This window comes from Pteropus medius, unplaced genomic scaffold (genome assembly GCF_902729225.1).
Source record: "Pteropus medius unplaced genomic scaffold, Ma_sr-lr_union100, whole genome shotgun sequence".
Taxonomy (NCBI): Eukaryota; Metazoa; Chordata; class Mammalia; order Chiroptera; family Pteropodidae; genus Pteropus; species Pteropus medius.
This window is the reverse complement of record NW_024348304.1, coordinates 5,732,553-5,752,463: the sequence shown is the minus strand read 5'-3', so window position 1 is coordinate 5,752,463 and position 19,911 is coordinate 5,732,553. Positions and strand designations below refer to the sequence as shown.

The 19,911-nt window shown below is 36.7% G+C and overlaps 2 protein-coding genes across 8 annotated transcripts in view; one reads left to right on the top strand and one right to left on the bottom strand.

Annotated features, from left to right (window-relative positions):
* Positions 1-1,770: 1,770 nt before the first annotated feature.
* CUNH4orf33 (chromosome unknown C4orf33 homolog) lies at positions 1,771-18,110 on the bottom strand. 4 transcript variants are annotated; one of them, XM_039879650.1, is made up of 7 exons: positions 18,091-18,110; positions 11,415-11,604; positions 9,238-9,298; positions 6,878-6,929; positions 6,545-6,744; positions 4,459-4,613; positions 1,771-3,792 (listed from the first exon to the last, which is right to left on the bottom strand). In XM_039879650.1, exons 2-6 carry the CDS (start codon positions 11,593-11,595, stop codon positions 4,508-4,510), a joined length of 600 nt encoding a protein of 199 aa, XP_039735584.1. In that variant the 5' UTR covers positions 11,596-11,604; positions 18,091-18,110; the 3' UTR covers positions 1,771-3,792; positions 4,459-4,507. The 4 variants fall into 4 exon arrangements, with proteins under 4 accessions (XP_039735584.1, XP_039735583.1, XP_039735582.1 ...); XM_039879649.1 differs by lacking the exons at positions 1,771-3,792; positions 18,091-18,110 and adding an exon at positions 17,859-17,972 and having other exon boundaries at positions 4,378-4,613; XM_039879648.1 differs by lacking the exons at positions 1,771-3,792; positions 18,091-18,110 and adding an exon at positions 17,096-17,189 and having other exon boundaries at positions 4,378-4,613; positions 11,415-11,614.
* A 237-nt stretch (positions 18,111-18,347) lies between these two features.
* SCLT1 (sodium channel and clathrin linker 1) overlaps positions 18,348-19,911 on the top strand; it is a 102,422-nt gene continuing 100,858 nt past the window's right edge. Inside the window, exon 1 of one of the 4 annotated variants that reach the window (XM_039879644.1) lies at positions 18,348-18,832. Coding sequence is in view for 1 of the 4 variants with exons in the window: in XM_039879643.1 (XP_039735577.1) it covers positions 18,799-18,832 (34 nt within the window). In the remaining 3 variants the exon portion in view is untranslated. The remainder of the gene's footprint in view (positions 18,833-19,911) is intronic. The other 3 variants (XM_039879645.1, XM_039879642.1, XM_039879643.1) reach the window with 3 other exon arrangements.

The window sequence follows — 19,911 nt, the reverse complement described above, 5'->3', positions numbered from 1 at the left end:
GGCTTGCAGTAGGCTGACTTTGGTTAAGTAATTCCAAATTACTCAGGAGTAAGGAACTAGGAAGAACAAAACAGGAAATGAGGGAAAGGCAAAATAAGATATGCTATTAGTTGGCCACTGCTACTAGCAACTGGGGTATGATTCCTTTAGGGCCCCCCTGAAGAGCTATGTGGAAGGGACCTCAGAATTGTCATCCTGAGGAATGAGAGGGAGGAGTATTTATCTACCAACTCCTGTCCTCCCTGATGGAGTTGTCTGTGGGGCATAATCAGCGTAGTTTATGTGTGAGAATGGCTAAGTGGGTTCCTGCAGGTGGTCCGCACAGCTGAGGCATCAGTGAAGCCCTGGGGCGGGAAGTAAGAGATGTACAGTTGAGGGACTCAAGGTGCTGTCGGTTCCCTGAGAGTAACTGGTTGCCGGAGTAACAAGCTAGCTGAGAAGATTGGAGGTGGGTGGGAAGAGCTTTCTAATGCATTGTGGGACGAAGGCTCTAAAACAGCAATGTGTAAAAGACGACGGAAAATTAAATGGGGAAGAGGAGCTGATCCTTGGGCTTTGAGGTGTGCGTAGAAGTGCTTAGGGCTTACTACAATTGCTTCATCCATCTGCTACCCTTTTTCTTTTTAAATATCAGATTAGAGTCATCATCTTCTGTCCCAAAAGTCTAACATTGAAAAAAAAAAAAAAGGCAGAAGAGGGAAAATATTATATTTTTCTCTGTAGCAAAAATTTTTTAATGTCAAAAAAGTATCTTAGGGCTAAAATAAAATGTGTGTGTGTGTGTGTGTGTGTGTGTGTATTTTTTTTTTCCTCTGGACTGTGACTTATACTTTACTGGTGCGGGCATTGTTGGGGCAGGACAGGGAAAGGGAGGGACAGAAGCATTCAAAAGCACCTGAATAAATGCATGCATGCACTGTGCAATCTATTTAGGTGGTGAGAAGAATCTGCATGACACTGGTGAACATTCAAACGCAACAAGGAAATGCATTTGTGCACATATTAAAGGAATGATTATTCTTTCGTGATCCTGAAGTTGAAAAAAAACCAAGTTTGAAACAGCAACCGAAACAGTTTCTATAGGGTGCACTGTTTGTATCTTATTAATAGAAAAATTTTTGAAAATTCTTTGGTTTATATGACATGTTTTTGCTTGCTTAGTATTGGAATAAGGAACACATTCCTTATCTAGATGAGATGATTTAAAAAAAATCTAAACAGATAAAAAGAGATACATAATAGGTTTTAGAAGCTCACAAACCACACCCTTCAAATGCAATATTTTATATGGTTGTGCTTGTGATCTAGAATATTTTCTGCCACAGTACAGTTACAATTTATATTTTTACCTGCAATTCAGAGGGACCGATTCACTTCTATAAATCTGGATACTCTAAAATGTATCTTTTTGTTGTTGTTGTTCTGATAGTTTTATATGCATTTATTAAATTATTTCAGGTAACTTATAAATAAATAGTACTGGATTATTTTAAACATGGCTTTCCTATCCAAAACTGGCAGATCGTCACTATATCAAATTAGCTAGTTGCTACAATCAATTTTTAAAATAACTTCTGAATTTAACTAAGAGGCCTAGCTAGCACTCCCCTCATATGTTATAGTGCTTTTTTGTAAAAATCAGCATTTATATTACACCAGCTTTTTTCAGGTAGAAAACAAAATAAATTTTAAAACGTTCATAAGTCACAGTTAACCAGCACTAATGATTATTTAATGGAACAGCATAAACTTGAAGTGAACTCCATTTAATTTGCAGCTTATTTTATAACAGTATTTTATTAAGGCATACTTTACATATAGCAAAATCACAAATCTTAAAATATATACAGCTCGAGGAATGTTGACAAATGTATGCTGGTATAGACCATGATCCAGATCAAGATACAAAACATTCGACCACCCCAGAAAAAAACCCCATGCCCCTTTTCGAGGTAATTTGAATCCCCCACCCTTAGCAGAGCAGCTGCATCCTGATTCACTACAGCCTACTTTTGTCTACCATTGGCCTTCACATAAATTATTACACAGTATGTTGTATCTGGTTCATTTTGCTCAGCGTGATGCTTCTGAGATTTATCTAGTTCGTTGCATGTATCAATAGGCCATTTCTTTTCTAGGAGTAGTATTCCGTTGTCTATGTCATATAATCCATTCTCCTGGGGATGGAAATTTGTTCAGTTTTGTGCAGTTATGCATCAAGCTGCAATGAACGTTCATTTCTCTTGAGTATATATCTGAAAATAAAACTGCTGAATCATAGGGTAGGTATGTATTTAACCTTACTAGAAATTGCCAAATAGTTCCAAAGTGGTGGTACCATTGTACATTCCTACCCACAGCATGAAAGTTCCAGTTACGTCATCTTCTCCTTAATGCTCACATTGTCAGTTTTTCAATTTTAGCCAGTTAGCCATCATGTGTATTTTGTCATTTCAGTAGTTTTGTAGTATCTTCCTGCGGTTTTGATTCACATTTCTTTGAAGATAAGTGAGGTTGATAGCCTTTTTATATACTTATTGGCCTTTTTCTATATTCTGTGAAGTATCTGTCCAAGTCTTTTTTATTACTGATTTGTGGTTCCTTATATATTCTGAGTAAGAGTCCTCCGTCAGATATGTATATTTTGAATATATTATCCCAACCGGTAGCTTGTTTTTTCACATTCTTAATGGAGGCTTTTGATGAGTAGCAGCTTTTACTTTGATGAAGTTCAATTTATCTTTTTTTTTTTTCTCTTTTAGTTAGTGATTTTTATATCCTATTTGAAATCGGTCCCCTCTAAATTGTGAAGATTTTCTCCTGGAATTTTTTATTTCACCAGTTGCGTTTAGGTTCATTTTTCTGTAGAATACTAGGTAGAGTGCAAGGTTTATTTTTTCATGTTTTTCCCAGTTATTCTAACACCATTTATCAAAAAGCTCATCCTTTTCCTTTTCAATACGTTGGCACCTTTGTCAAAAACCAACTGACCCTTTCTGGTTTCTCTTTTCTGTTCCACTGATATATTTGTCAAAATTTATGCCACGGTCATATTAACTTCACTACTGAAGCTTAGTGATGTCTTTAAAGTCAGGTCGTAGAAGTCCTCCCACTTATTCTTTCTCAAAATTGTTTTGGCTATTTATTTCCACATAAAATTTAAATCAGTTTGTCAATTTCTATGCAAAAGCCTTCTAGGCTTTTTAACTGTGATTGCATTGAATCTATAGATCACTCTGGGCAGCGATCACAAATTAGGCAGTTTATTTTCTCCTGTATAAAGACGTCTGTAGGTAGGTGGTCCAGATAGATTATGATGCTGTTTGGGGGCCAGGTTCCTTTGTCTTTCTCCTCAGCTACCCCCGGGACTGCTTCTTACTGACACGATGCAGCTAGAGTGTTACCTCACCTATTCCTTCTGCAATTCAGGAAAAAGGAAGAGGAGGACCAAAGGACAAAAGGTGGTTGGCAACTGAGTCTTTCATCTTTAAAGCATCTTTTCTTGAAACCCCACGGAAAACTGCATGCTTCTATCTCATTGGCATGAACTGTTTTATAGGGTCATTTCTATCTGCAAAGGAATCTGGGAAAATGTAGTTTTTGAGCAGAGCCCCCCGGTCCCCAAATTACAGTTCTGTTAGTAAAGGAGGAGAAAATATATTGTTGGGTAGGCAGCTAGGCATGTACAAGTAATAAAGGTTCTTCTGAAAGACTGCTGATCTGAGTTAAGAATGCTAGAGAAGGACCAGGTTTGGGGCCGTTCCAAGATGATCTACTAGATGGCTTCAAGTTCTGAAATATGTTATAACAGAAAATTCAAAAATTCTCGACCAGGAGTGTTTAACATTTATGAAATAAAATGAAGACATTTTGACACTTTGTTTAACTGTATTAAGAAAATATCATTTCTTTGTAAATAAATTCAGGATACTTCATTCCATTTCCTTATATAGGGTAAAAATAGTCATTAGACAGGAAAAACAGCTAGTTAAACAACACATGTATCTTAATGATGCCCTAACAGATGTGGATGTCCTAATCAACTGAAATAGGTCACTGTTTTCTACTCATTTCAAGAATGAACAGAAGATTCTGAGTAAAGAATTAATGTATATCGCATGAAGTTCAAAAATGTACAAATACGATGTTCCAGTGGCAGGCTGGCTGAGGACACAGAAGTGGGAAGAGAAATGATGATTCTGATTGACAGAGTCAGGGATATCTGGGGTCGTGGTGACGCAAGGCAAATGGCAGAACTCACTGACATGATGGTTCCTGGGCCAAATGACTCAGAAACATTTTAACTCTATAGATAAAATAATCTACAAACTTTCTATTTTCTTGACAACTTATATAAAACTTGCCAGAGAGATATTATTCTTTCACTGACCTTTATGAAAATATTTATTGTTGAAATGCGTTTGTGGTGTCTTAAAAGAGATTATACCTATGATTTACCTTAAAAGGTATAGAGAAGAAATGATTGATATGGTCAGCTACTATACTCCTATACATCAGGTTTCTCTGTTAGCCACAGGGCTGATTCTGGTTGTTCCCATTCTTCTCCAAGCAGTGTGTTAAAACTGAAAGGCTTGAAGTATTCCAGACGATGGCTAAATGCAAAGAAAAAGAAGGTGGGAATTAAAATGAATTATGCATTTGTGAAACAGTTGTCATCCTGAAGGGCTATTCATTTTGTCACATCTGTGATAGAACGACATTCTATTTTAGGAATACCAAAGGTGAGATATACTCTATATGTACAATTTTCTCACTCTAGCTATCATTCAGCTCCGAAAACATTCACCCACATCCCAAAGCACTCTCCTTCCACTTCTACAAATAGCTCCCTCGGAGCTGAGGGGAGAAATAAAAATCAACCCTCAAAATCTGACTCATTCCATCTAGCCTTAAATCATATTATACTCCTATGGATGTTTTTCTATTTAAATTTTGATATAGTTTATATCAGTCACAGAAACAATCGTTTTAAAATTTTTCATCCCCATGGTTTAGATGATATAACCCTTGGCTAAAGCAAAGGAGGTTAATGTAAAAGGGTGTTAACCCTAGCTTCTTCCTTTCCAGAAACATGATTTAACTATTATGGGGATTTCCATCGTGGCTTAATAGGAGAAAAAGGGTTCTCTAACATGTGGAAGTGGACTTCAGCTCTGCAGGGGATCACTCAGCCTCGGCTCTGCCCTGGCCAGTCGTATCACCATAATTTTATCCTAGGGTAGCTTCCAATACCATATATATGAAGAGCCTGAATACAAAGAAGTATTAGCTGGTGAAGAGCCAAAAAAACCCCAGCCATCTTGGTATGAGAGCTCTGAGTCACTTTCACCTAGATTCCTGTCCCATTCTGCCACCTGGCCAGACTGAACCGGTTTGAGTCACAAGTGTCAATCTCGGATGAAGAGGTTAAGGAACCGACAGTGAAGGAAGGACAAGAGAAAGGAAAGGAAAAGAGGCTCATTAGAAAGGGTTAGGACTGGGGAGAAAAGCAGAGGGAAAGGGGAAAAGAGTGTCGGGCACAATGAAGGAATAGGCTGGAAGAAATGGAAGCACAGTAGAGTGCAGAGCGAGCATGGCAGGAAGGAGAAGGCAAACGGGGAGGAAGGACAGCACCTTCCCCGAGTAGAAAGGCAGGAGAAGTCAGTCTGCGGTGGTAAAGCCGGCCTGTCTGTGAGGCGCGTCTGAACACACACACTCCGGAGACCATGTGGGCCACGCCAAGTGCACTGGGGATGTAGAGCAGGAGTCACAGCTTGCCCAGGACAGCAGCTGGCTTTCCTCCCTCAGGGAGCAGTGTCTGCTGCAGTCCATGCAGCATGCACAAGGCTGGCCAGGAGTCTATTCTCCTTAGGTGACAGCTTCAGAAAGATATGACAAGTGTAGGAGACACCTTGTGTAGGGGATACCTTGGCTTACGTGCCTGCTGCTCCGCAGGGCCCCCAACGGGAACATGGCTGCTAAAGGGAAATCCAAAGCCACATTTTCCCCATCAGGTATTTACAGTTGACTCGCAATACTATCAGTCCAGATGCAATTTACCAACTAGGAGTAATTTTTATCATAAGCAATGTTGCCAGAAACCCTGCTGACGTTTTTATGAGGAAGAGAGCTAGAGAGAGTTAACTGAAGGTCACACTCTCTAGCACCAAAGGAAAGGTTTTATTGACCCTTGGTTCATACCAGGAAACCGGATGCCTCTGGCCATTTCGCTGTGAAAGTGAATTTCATAAGTGAATTTGCAACCATACTTTTATATCAGCTGTCGCAATATTCACTAAGGGAGATTACTCACATACTGCTATGGAAACATAAGTGCTGTACGGACAGCAATGAGAGAAGCTAAGTCTGTTCAGAGTCAGTGCGTCAAGTATTTACTGAAGCTCGTCAGCGAACACAGCACCCTACCAGGTGTTTGTACATGCATGTCTTCTTTGACCAAGAGCAGTTATCACTGTTCCACTAGGAATTAATTTCCAAAAAACTCTCACCATCAGAACGTATCTTCATTTATTTTTTTACTTACAAATCAGGTTTTTGTCCTTGTTGCAATTCATGCTGAGGTACAGGGTAAAGAGCTTCATAGCTTCTTTCATCTTTTGATCCATGAATTGCAAATGAATTGAATTTTGTCACATTTGGTGGAAAATAACTCCAAGGAAAATAAGCTCTGCCTTCCCAGTTTGTCTCTCTTCTGGACACTTTGAATGATAAAGCAAGTTCTTGCTACAGAAACAATATGTGAAATACAAAAGGTAAATTCAGATTTGTACTCGAAACATATATATCAAACATATAATAAAGTATTATCTATATTCTGTACACTGAAGGACTTTGCCTTATATTTTTATTTACTTACTTTCCACACATTTCTTCTTCCAGAGAGTAAAAGTACCAAATGCTGTCCATGGCTGTCAAAATTAAAATTCCTCATGAGTATTTGAAAGAAACAAATATTTTCTTCACTATCCTTCATATCTGTAATACATGTATTTATAACTAAATTTCCAAATAATTAAAAGATGAACTATTAATATTGGATAATTATAGGAAAAGCCAGTAGGTTCGGTTACTTAAAAATGATATCTTTGAGTTTACCATTTTCCAATTATAGTCAAATGCATAAAGGTACACATGTTCAGATTGCTTTTTATATTCTTTAAATAAGAAATTACATAAACTACTTTAATTGGTTAGATATGCAAAGTATACAAACGGGCAGGAGAATATTATGGCATTTGGAATTTATAATAAAACCTATTTTGAAAATTAAAGTACCCTAAAGGAAGCTGGCATCAATTTCTAGGTCTGAATCCAACAACTTTACTAAAAATTATTTCTATAAGAAAATTATCTTGAATCTCATTAGGAAGACGGAAAATACAAAACATAGATTATCTTAAACTAGTCAACATGCCAAAGATTTTAATTTGTGTCTATTCTCTCACACGACTGTCCTCAACCTGTCCGTGTCTTGTGTTTTCCTGCTTTCTACCACTAGTTCAGATACTGGTGTCACCTTTACAAAGAGAAATACAATATATCCTCAACAGGAAACTCTAATAAGAGAGCATAATTGGGACTAGCCAGATCAATAAGAATCAATGGATTTCAAGTTTTTACATGAAACAAACTGATTGTCTATGAAAAAGACTATACCTAAACATTTCCATATAGATAGTCCCTGGTGAGCTTTTCATGGAAGATTTCCTTCAATAAACTATCTAACAGAAGACAGTATTCTTTTCCTCTACTTATTTTTATTGTTATCATGCAAGCTTAAGAATATCCAGGGAGAAGTAAAAGTTGTTGCAAATTAAAACAACAATATTCTTCGCTGCTTTCCTAGAGACTAACTGTTAGAGTTGATTGCCTGAAGCAAAACCATGATTCTTGATGATTGACGGTCCTGATGTATGTGAAACTGAACTACTCGAAGGGGTTTTTTTAACTTTTAGAATTTATTAATTTTGTACATAATGGTTATCTAATTATCCTATTCATCCATTGTCAAATCATCACTTTATGGAAATAGACTGATATTTTCATCAAATAAAAGTAAACCTAAGGATGAAACTTTAAAATTCTAGCAGATCTAAGTTCTTTACTGTCTTGTAGACAAGGTATAAATCTACCTTTGCCTGTTTTCTCACCTGTAGGTGAAAATAATCACACTAGGTAAATTTTTTTTTTTTTTACCTGTGTAACAGTTTAGGAGCATTAATCATATTTTTCAATAAAAGATTTTGGCATGTTAATTGAAAGGTAACACACACAAAAAATGTTATTCTTCTAAAAAATATAATTGTGAAGAGCTAGAGTTTCCATATTACAATTACCAAACCATCAAAATAAGGGAAAAGAAAATGACAGTGAAAATCTCATTTAAATCAATTGTTGGAACTTTCTGCCCAGTCTACAAAGGGAAAAAAAGGCTACTGGATATTAGATACTGATAGGCATTTAAAATGAATGATCACAATACAAAAAATATTTCATTATGGATATTTTACTAATTTAAAATTTGCTAGAATATAGATGAGAGGTGGGCATAAATTTACTTTTTTATATCTATAGGACAAAAAATGTCAAGCAGATAAAGAGGTTTCCCAAGAGAACGGATAAATTTGAACAAAGAGAGTCCCAGGTTAATACTTTAAATGAGTCTAAGAAAAGCCATGTGTGATTTAGCCTTTATCCCTGGCACTGAACGCAAAGTGACATAGTATACGCTCAATAAATGGTGAATAAATACAGAAATACATGAATACATTCTTATGGAATACATAAAATTAAAGTTTATTGTAGCCATTAAAAAATTCCCTGAAACATTTTCATAAACTAGTTCAATTTATTATATCTATATGTCTCCTTTGGTTTCTGAATAGCTAATACACAAATTATAGAGTAAATAATGAGTGTTTTGAAATGATTTTTCATTTTGCAAAAAAATTTTCAAATTTATAGAAAAATCAACTACACAGTGAAACAAAATAATGTCAATATAATAGTTTCAAACATTTACAATATATATTCTAACATGTATTTTATATAACATATTTACTTGAAAATAAGTAATTATATTTAATTTGGATAAATTCAGATTAGCATATCCCTTAGTCAGAATCAGTGTTTTTACTATGACCACATGATTTATAAGTAGAGAACAAGATGTTCAAATTATGTAGTAATGAGTTAGAAAAAATATTTTATACTTACGGGCAAAGTTCAACTTCTAAATACTGTTCAGTTATGTCATTCAAGAAAAATGCTTCCACAACTTTTGAAACAGAGATACAACATATTGAGAAACTTAATTATGCTTCAACAATAAACAAGTTGTTATTCCTACAGAATATAAAATAAATTTACTCATTATTTTTAATTATAGCTCTGTCCCTAATAAAAAAGGACAAAGAAAATAAATAGACATTGCCTGGAAATAAATCATCATCAAATTTTCCTATATCACATTACCATAAATTAAAAAGATTAATAAAGCCTAGTGCTGGTGATGTTGTAAAGAAACCAACATTAATACACAGGTTTTGAGCCAGTTATCTTCTTGGAATTTATCCTAAGAAAATAATCAGACAAATGGGAAAAAAAAGTAAGTATAATGCTAGTCATCAAAGTATTGCTCAAAAATTAGAAATTATCTAAATGATTATTTCCTATTTTATAGGAATATTGTCTATTATATAAATAAATCTTCTATTATATAGGAAAGCTACTAAATTATGAAATTTATGTATTCCATGCAATAGACTATAATGCGGCCATTAAAATCAAAGACAGTTATATATTTTTTGACATGGGAAGATATCCATGATATTTGATAAGAAGACTATAGAGCAATAACCAAATGTGCAAATAAACAAACCTTTCAATGTAGGAGTAAGTGATGCTTCAGAGAGGAAAATCTTATATAGAGATCATATTCAGAAGGGTAAAACTTAACCTGGAAAGAGCAGAAGCCTAAGAAGGTTTTTAAACAGATGAATAATGAGTTTAAATTTTTATTTTAGATAAATCACTCTGGCTTCCAAGAGTGAAGGAGAGACTTAAGGGCAAAAAGATTATTTAGGAGGCTCTGCCTTAACTGAGGTAAAAGATAATGAAGGCCTAACCTATACAGACATGGTAAAAATGAAGAGGAGGTACTGAATTAGGGAAACATTTCAGGTGGTGAAATAGGTAGGACTTAGTATAAAAAAAAAAAAATCCAAATATGGATAGTGAGAGAGGACAGCTTGGAAAAATCTCACATTTCTATATTTGGTGATTTGATGTATTGGAGTGCCACTGATTGAGATTGGGCAATTAGGGAAAGAAGCAGGTTCATGAGAAAAGTGGATAAGTTGAGTTTGGGACTTGTTCAGTTTGGTGCCTGTAGTACCTCCAGTAGAAATGTCACACTGGTGTGTACACCGGTAGGAAGCTGGCATATACAAGTTCTGGTACACCAGTAAACCAGTAGGAAGCTGGTATATAAAATACAACATATGTTTAACATATGATAAATTAACACTAATAAAATGTATGCTATACAGATGGAACAGAGAAAGTAGATTTCAATAGGAGCTAGAAGAATTATCAAAGTTTTCTTTGAAGAAATGGAACCTGACTTAGACCTTGAACTATGTGTGTTAGGGGCAGGACAAATAGACTGAGAAAAGGTACATGAGAGAGAATATGCATGGACAGTAAGACCATTGCCATCAAAAGTCAAGAGCTTTTTGTTGAACGTGATAGCCAATTCATGAGTACCCCAAAGGTTACAGGAAGGGTTTGGACTTTATCTTAGAGACAGTAATGTTTTGTGATCTGGGGAATGCCATCATAAATAGCATTTCAGAAAGATAAATTCGGTAGCTTAATTAGAGACATTAGAGGGGATCATATAGCAAACCTGAAACTGTAATTTCAAGTCATCTTTTAGCCCTCATGTGATATGTGAGATTACTTGTCGGTACTTGTAAAATAAAAACTACATTTCATGTTGAAGTTGATAGTGTTTCTATAATAAGTAAAACATCCCAAAACTGTCATAAAGAAGGTTTATACCATTAAAGTGGCAATTTGAAGATACTTACAGACAAAATAGGAATGCTAAATTCTTCCTAAAATAGGTAACAGAAGTGAAAGGAGGACATATGGCAGCGATTTAAAAATCTGGATTTGTAATTGCCATTTTTCACTATTCTAGTTATATAGTTGAAGGCACATAGGTAACTGTGAAAAGGTCAAAATGAGAGATTGGTAAGAAATATCAGAAACTGCATGTCAGTTGCTCAGAAGCACTCACTTCCTTATAGCAAGATAAAATAACAGTTCTGTGAGAGATTATTATAAAAAGATTTATGTTTGCAATAAAATACAGTACTTCCACTTACCTTCATAATTCCACAGTTCATTGAAAGGCTTTCCTGGTTCTCCAAGTGGGGCTGGAGGATCATTGAAAAATGGAGCATTAACTTCCATCATCACTCCTTCGTCACCTGGATTCAGCCTGACAAACACTGGCTCATGCTTCACTGGAAAACCATCCCAGGTGTGTTCAATTTTAAAATCCATATTTAGACTCTAAATGAAAAAACGTATATATATTAAAACAAACTCTTTAATAACATGCAACTGTTTCTTTCAGTTAGAAATAAAATGAAAATTTCCATGACAAATGGCAGGCAAGAAAGTAACAGGGTGACCAGAACACGGTTCTGAGAGTCAAAAGGCCATTAGTGTTATGGCAGATCACAAGTACTGAGTTCCACTATAAGACAGGTAGTTGGATCCTAAAAGCTTTGACTTTAAGTCTAGATCCAAAATTATTTTTTTAAAACTGTAATTACGTCCATTGCATAAACTGATAATTTACTTAACTACAAGCACTATGAGTTAATATGTCATCCTTTGTTTTTTATTATAAAATGAGTAGTTGTCTGAATTACAGGATCCCTGTGGAATCGAGATCTTTATAATAAAATTCAATTTGATAAAAAACAATTCAACAGAAATACAGCTATTAACACCTGTTCTTTTGGCTAAATCCTTTTTCTTTTGGGGGTGGGATTGGGGGACTCCAACCATTTGAAGATTAACAGAGTTTAATATTATCTTCCTTGGTCTCAGGGTATAGACTGTCTTAGCTTTTTCAATTTTTGTTATTGCAAATGTTAAATGACCAATTGCTTGGTTAATCCCTTCTCACCAATAGAGAAATAGGAAAAGAATCTGCCATCACTTAAACTTTGAAATAGATTAAGTATATTTGACACACGTAGTACTTGCATTTTAAACTGTTTCTCTATGGATTAAATGGAAGAACACAATATATTAATAAAATTGCATTTTGTTGAACACTATGGATAAGGCATTTTATAAACATTAACTCATTTAATTTCACAAGAAACTTGCAGAGGAACTATTATTATCATTATTACCAAAAAAAAAAGCAACAATGACAACAACAAAAACAGATTTTTCCAAGGTTACATGGCTGGCAAATCAAGAAACTGAACGAATGTCAGCCATGTTTTCCCAGATGAAATCATTTTAGGAATCTTTAAGGAGATGAAATCCTTATTTCAGGAGTGGTGGATTCTCCAAGTTACACTAGGTCCTTATGTATTGTTCAGAAGATAATCTTAATTAGTAAATGACATTTTCAGGCTGTAACTTACTTATCTGAAGTCTATGAATGCATATCTTTGCTTCATATGTTATTTTTACTGATAGTAATACAGTTGCTGAATTTTGAATACATTTATTTCAATAGACATGTATTAAGTACCAACTATGTGTCAACCATTGGTAGATGTAAATATGCAGGTTCTGTGTCACATAAGGAATCTAACATCTCTAAAATCCTTCTTCTAAAGTATTTAGCTTTTCCTAATTTTCACTACATGCTAACAAATTTTAATAGCTAACCTCTATAATTAAAAAGTATTACAAAAGGATAAGTTTAGCAATTTAAACTGAAATAAGCTGAGTGAATGATAAGATGATATAAATTGAGTCTAATTTATGTGAAATTTAGTTCTGATTTGTATAGAATATCTCAATAATAAATGCATTTTCTTCAGTTGAAATATCAAGACAGTGTCTTCAAAAAGAAATGTATAACCCTCTACCCCAAATTTTGGTACTAGTAAGTACCTTAATATAGTATATAGGAAGAAATAAGAATAAATCAAGATGTTAGAAATGCTTGTTAAATCTGATTCTGGAGCCAATATGCTGTTCTCCTAACTTGGAGCTTTACAATTCTTGGCAAAATATAGCTCAGCCACTAGGAAGGTTCACTCAATCTTCATACAACCATCACACCCGCAAAAATGCGGCACACATCAAGGAACCCCTATCCTGTTCAGTGAGTTTCCACTAAAAAAAATTTAACTCCCAGCTCTTTTAAACAATCATCTCTATCTCTAAATGGAATTAAACCATATCCATTGATAAGCTCCTACCTGGAAGATATGAAGAAATAAAAGATAAAAGCAGAGAGTAGAAGGTAGTGGTACCGGAAGTCATTCTACTGGTTCCTTTCGCCTTTACTCCGAAGATTTCTTTGAGCATTATCTAAAAATTACTGCAAGGAATAATGACTAGATTTCCATCATCAGGAAGGAGTGCCATGGCAGACATGTGCAAGGGTAGAATATAATTTTGGCTTTAACTGCATAAAATGACTTTAGCTTCTTATCAGAACGACAAATTTGCGAATTTGTTTAAAGAACACTTATGTCCTTCTAAGTGTGCATAATATTTATAACACAATCAACCTATAGTCTTGCCCACTAGTTTACAATCTGATCTAAAGAAAACATGGACCCAGACAGACACAACTGATTCTCCTTTCAACAACCTGGGGATACTTAGGACTATCGCCTGAGGCTTGACCCCCACCACCTTTCAATGTCTTTGTTTGCACATGTGCCCATATGAAGTAGACAAAATTAAATGGTCGACATTCACAATCGGGGCGGTGTGCTTCCCAGCAGCACTCCACTCCCTGTCATTCTCCACTGCCCATACACTACTCCGTTTTGATCCACAGCACTTACACTGTATGACACATTTGCTCCTTGTCTCTACTTCACCAGCCAGAATACCTGTAATATTGGGAACTCATTTATTTGTTGAGTGAAGAACTGTTGTAGTCTCTGGATCTAAAATTTCATGGTTTCAAGGTCTTGTGCAAGAGAAATTAACTGTTAGTGGTATCATCTTCTCTTTCAACACTATATACCAAAATGACTAAGATGATATATCATATCTAAAAATTTCCTTTTGATTTAGTTTATGAAAGATTTATTAGCTACTTACTTTATTTCAGGCACCATGCTAGGTGCTAGGGAAATAAAGTATAAGAAAGAAGTCTATAGGTAGTTGAGGATGATTCTCATATAGCTAATCGACCAGGTCCATTATCAACTGGTTCATTTTGCGGTCCAATGTAATAAAATTGGATCCCTACACCAAACTAAATTTTAAATGAATCAAAAATTTAAACATAAAAATCAAACCATATAAAAATAAGAAAGAAAAAACAAAACAGGAGGATTTCTTAAAAGATGGTCTTATTATAGTAGAAAAAGCCTTGTAATAGGTGATAGACACATTTGACTACAAAATTAAAAAGCAGAAGTCTGCCTACCACTACCAAAACAAAACAAAAACCACTATTTAAAAACCAAGATAGTCTGAAACATCTGCAACTCATACTTCAGACAAAAACTAATTTCTTTAATATTTAAAGGGTTCCGAGAAAGCAAAAAGAAAAAGGCCAACATCCCAGCAGAAAGATGGACAAAGATCTGAAGAGCCAGTTCACAGAAAGAAAATGCAAAATGTTCAACCTTACTTATAAAGATAGAAAGGCAAACTAAAACAATAAACTACTATTTTTCACTTAGATTGTCAAGGATCCGAAAGTTTGACAATATGCTGTGATAATGAGGGCACTGAGAAACAACCACATATTGCGGTTGGAGCATAACGGCCACAGCCTTTGTCAAGAGCAATCCCTCAATAGCTATCAAAATAAAAAATGCAAATATTCTTTGACTCAACAATTTTAGTTCTAGGAGTTATATATCAGCACCTATGCAACATGCATAAGTACAAAGATATTCACTGCAACATTGTTTAGAATAACAAAATATTGTAAGCAACTTAACTATTCATCAGTACAGGACTGGTAAAGGAATTATATCATACAATGAAATACTACATAGGTGTTAAAAAGAATGAGGCAGCTCTACATATACATCTGAAATATATTAAGTAAAAAGAGCAAGGTGTAAAAAGTATGCATTTATTTAATAAAAAGTATGCATTTATTTAATAAAAATGCAGACTATTTGCATAGATACTCGTAACTGCATACACTATCTCAGGAAGCATATACAAGAAAGCAGTGGCGGCAGCGGCTGCCTTTTTGGAGAGAATTACCTGCCTGAGACAGGGGAGGAAGGAGGACCTACCCTCAACTGTATCGCTTTTCATCACCTATTTGAATTTTATACTATGATAAACACATTACTATTCAAAAATAAATGAATAATTTAAAAAATATTTTAAAGTCTGATTTAAGGCTGAGTCTCTTAAAGAGTATGGTAACTAACTACCTCTTTTCTCGTTTATGTTATATATGCTGAACATTTCTAAAAAGTCAGAATGAATATTAGGGACATTACTGAAGGAAGGAATATCATTCACTGTGATCACTATCCTATTACGCAATTTGAAGGTTGGCTGTTTATACGTTCTTAAAAGAATGTTTATCGTTAGTTAATCTGTTTTTCCCCTCATTTTTAAACATCTTCTTCAAATTAGTCTTTCATCAAAAAATGTCAAAAATAACTAAATTCTTTTCATGTTTTCCCCAGTGCTATAGAAAGACCTTTAAAAGAAAACAGAATTTCAGGGCATTTAAAGCCTAGGAGAGGGGGAGGAATCCAGGCTAAAAGAAGGAAGTTACGGAAAAAGTGTTTTCTCAACAGAACGTTTTGCGAGGGAAATTTCCAATTTCCTCTAGTCACGAAATTTTCTTTTCTACAAAAATTCTTTCCAGTTCGTATCCTTCTCTCCTTTCCTCCCCGCCGCCCCTGCCCATTTACAAGAGAAACGGAGAAATGAGGAAGTCAGCCGAAAGAGGGAGTGAACTGTGCCAGCGGGAGGAGGCAGGCACAAAAAATAAGTTCACCGAAAAAAAAAACTAACGAGCCTGGGCGAAGAAGCAGGGAATGAGAGTGAAGAGAGCGTGAGGCGAGAACACAGACCCGCAGACCGGGGAGCTGCTTGCTCTGCAGGCCACACCACTCGCTCCCTCCTTCCCGCGGAATTCACTGGAAAGGGCTCAGCCGTAGGCTCCGCCCAGCTGCCTACACGTTCTGGAGGAGGGACTTGGAGGACTGAAGCAGACACCTGATTTCTCCAGGAAGGAAAAATGATGAAAGAACCACCAGTGAACCTCTGAAGGCTTTTAATCATTCTACTGAAGTGAGAACCGTTTTCTAGGAGAAGGAAGGGGGTCACTCAGTGATATAAATACCGTGAAACAATTTGAAAATCGACTGTAAATCATTAAGATTACAGGAGAGCATACACAGCAATAATTCACTCAATGCAACTAAAGGCTCACTGGCTATATAAGCCAAACCTGTAAATTATATTAACACTAGCTACAAATAATATTGCCCTAGCCGTAAATTATATTACACTGCTGAGAGGCATACACATAGTCAAGGATTGTAACACTGGGACCAGACTGCCTGGATTCAAATCCCAATTCAGACACCTTCCAATTGGGATCAGCATCAAGTTATTGTAAAAGAATTTTAAAGTAGTAAACATATATATACATATATATATATATTCCAATTTCAGATATTTAATTTATGCAATGCAAAGACCACTCATTTACATCCAGGAGGGGCTCTTTGCTTTCACCAACACTAATATGTCTTACAAATTTTTAGTGTAAATGCAGTTAAGTTTATAATTACTTGCTTGATGCCAAGTTAAATCACTTTGAAATAGGTCAGTGTATGACCTTGAAAAAGATCAAGTTGGAGCTTGATCTTTCAATTTCTTCCAACAAGTTTTTGTGTTAACTTCATGACCACTAAAAACCAAATCAAGTCCAATCTTCACTGAGTCAAAGCTAAATTAAACTTTTTTTTTTATGTTTATCTGCTATGCTCCTATATTTAACAGCCCGTCTTTGGAGGAAGGGGCCATCTCATTCTCTTAATAGCGAGAATGGACAAAAACCACGATAGAACTTCGGCTACCTAACCACAGACATTGTTGGACAAACTTTTAAAATTTCTTAAAACATTCCTCTAACATTAATTCGTGAAAAAAAAAAAACCATAATGAATCCAAGACAACAAAACTCAAACGGTTAAAGAGAAAGCCAAACTGAACTACATCTATGACATACCAGTTTAGCGAAGCTAATTCTATCCTTAGAAACACATAACCTATCTAAAAAGCACTAGTGGCTAGCTTCAAGTTAACATTTTTATTGCTAGCATTGAAATTTCCTCCAGTGTTAACTGTTAAAACAATGGGTTTTAAATCTAGACAAAATCATTTTTTTAAAGTGAGAATTGTAATCCATCCATAAATGAGAAGTTTTACCTAATTCTTCTTGCAAAAAAAAAAAATGCAACTTTTGTCTTTCCTTCTTTTTTTGAAGAAACAAAGTTATCGCTAAAGAAATAACTGCTGAATTTGCAGGACGTCTGGAGTACTTCTAAGTACATGACTTACTACCACACAGTTAAATATTTAGACAACAGCTCCCACGAGGGGCAGGACCGTACTTAGCTCCTGGATATTACGAAGTCCATGCTCAGGAATTCCCCAGAGGGTCAGAGGGTCAGAGGGTCAGCCTTGTGGTGGACTCCGAAGACGCCAGTCTGGGTTTCGCTCCCAGCCGCACAACCCCACGTCCTTTCTCCCCCGCCCCGCCTCTGGCCAGTGGGTTCTCCCAGCACAGAAGTGCTAAGAATCAAAGATACTGGGGGAATTTAAAACAGGTATTGAATGACCTACCTAGGTTTATATTTTGAGGGTTTTCTTAAAAAAGAAGAAAAAGCAGGGCGCCGCCACCTGCAGACACAGGTCGGCCGGCTTTCCCGCCTCCTGTCTGGTGGCTCAGCTGGTTGTCATCTCGGTTCCCAGAGCTGAAGCGATAGCCAATAGCGTGCGAGGACTCCCGGAAGCGTGAGGACGTCAGCGCTTACGCCGTCGTGATGACGCAGACGGCGTCACCGTCTCCAAGGAGCGGTCCGGGGCACCGGTTTCAAAGTCGCAGGGCGCGCCGAGTGGACTTCCGCTGATGGCCCCGGCCGTGCGGGAGTCGCCACCCATTCCGCGGAGGACGCCGCCAGCCGGCTGCCCGCCAGCTCCGTCCGCGCGCTCCTAGGTGGCCGGACACGACCCCGGGTGACCCACGGCACGCCTTTACCGCGTCCCGGTGCCACCCTGCTGGGATTCGTGAGAACGTGGAACAGAATTCCCTTGGCGGGTCCCCTGCAACCCTGAAATCTGAAGTCTCTGTCCTGAGCGAGGGGCTCGGCTGGGACTGGGGAAGGCGAGACGGCGCGGCAGGGATGTTGACGCCGCGTGAGTAGGATGCTGATGACACCGCTTGACAGCCTCCAGAGCGTTGCCTTAGTTTTGTTTTCCCGCACAGCGAGCTCTGTGTATTTTTGAGGAAAGTAAAGGTGGTGAAAAGCTCCAAACCCAAATTTTATCGAAATGGCCACAGAAATTGACTTTCTGAGAGATCAAAGTAAGCTCCATATTCCTTTATTGCAAATTATTATACGTAATATTTCATGTCATCGTTGACCAACTGATTTTTTTTTTTTGAATTCCTGTTGGGTGCGTGGAAATTTGTGAACACTTAAAGAAGTTAGCTGCAGAAAAAAACTTGATGGAATATGTGAGAATGTGTATATATACTTAAGCAGAACCGTTTGGTAAATATTTGTAGATTCCTTAAGCTTACGTGGGACTCTGCTAGACACTAAACATGCTTGTTATGCTCCTCACATGCTCAGGAGTAATTAAACGGCTAATGGCCAGGAGGTTTCCAAGCCAAGTGTGCAGTTAGAACCTAGAGGCACAGCTCTGGCCGTGTATTCAAAAGCTGTTTATTGAGCTCCTCCTGTTTTCGATTATGTGCCAGCGCTATACAAGCAGAGCTGCTACAAAGATGAAGAGAACAGTTCTATCCTCCAAGAATTTAATTCGAGGAGGGAAACCTAAATTCCATAAATACACCGAAGTGGCAGCAACTGCCAACTCTTTTGCCTCGGTTTCCTCATAGGGTTGTTGGCATAATGGAATAAGTATTAAACTATGTAAAGGATTTGGACTAGTACCTGACACACAAATATTGCTAAACAAATATTAACTATTACAGGCTTATTTTTAACTGTGGTCAAGGAAGTTGCTGTTTGGGCTGAAATGTGAAGTACTGATATGAATTTACTAGCGAATGAGCTGTGTAGGGATCCCAAATAGAACAGTATTTGCAACGTCGAGGGGATTAGGAATATGCTTTGTTAAAGTCTTGCAAGAAGGTTGGCGCTAATGGAACATGGTTTATGTGGGGAAATGACAAGTGGAGCTGAAAGGGAAGAATGAGGCTAGGTGGCGAAGGGCCTTTTCTGCTGTGTGTTAAGGAGTTTGGACCCATGCACAGGTTACAGGAACCACTGAGAAGACATCAGTTGAGAATGACATCAGATTTTGCTTTGGAAAGCCCAGTATGGCCATTAATGTGGAACATGCATTATAGTAGGATGCAGTTAGGTGACTATTATCATCATCCAGGTAAGAAGTGAGCTAAGGTTGGTTCGGTGA

Excerpts from the sequence above, each read along its gene's own strand:
- CUNH4orf33 (XM_039879650.1), bottom strand. The coding sequence starts at position 11,595 with ATGGATTTTAAAATTGAACACACCTGGGATGGTTTTCCAGTGAAGCAT. Across the intron at positions 9,299-11,414 it reads TGAACTGTGGAATTATGAAG|TTGTGGAAGCATTTTTCTTG; the intron begins GTAAGTGGAAGT and ends CTGTTTCAAAAG. Across the intron at positions 4,614-6,544 it reads CAAGGACAAAAACCTGATTT|CCATCGTCTGGAATACTTCA; the intron begins GTAAGTAAAAAA and ends CTTTGCATTTAG.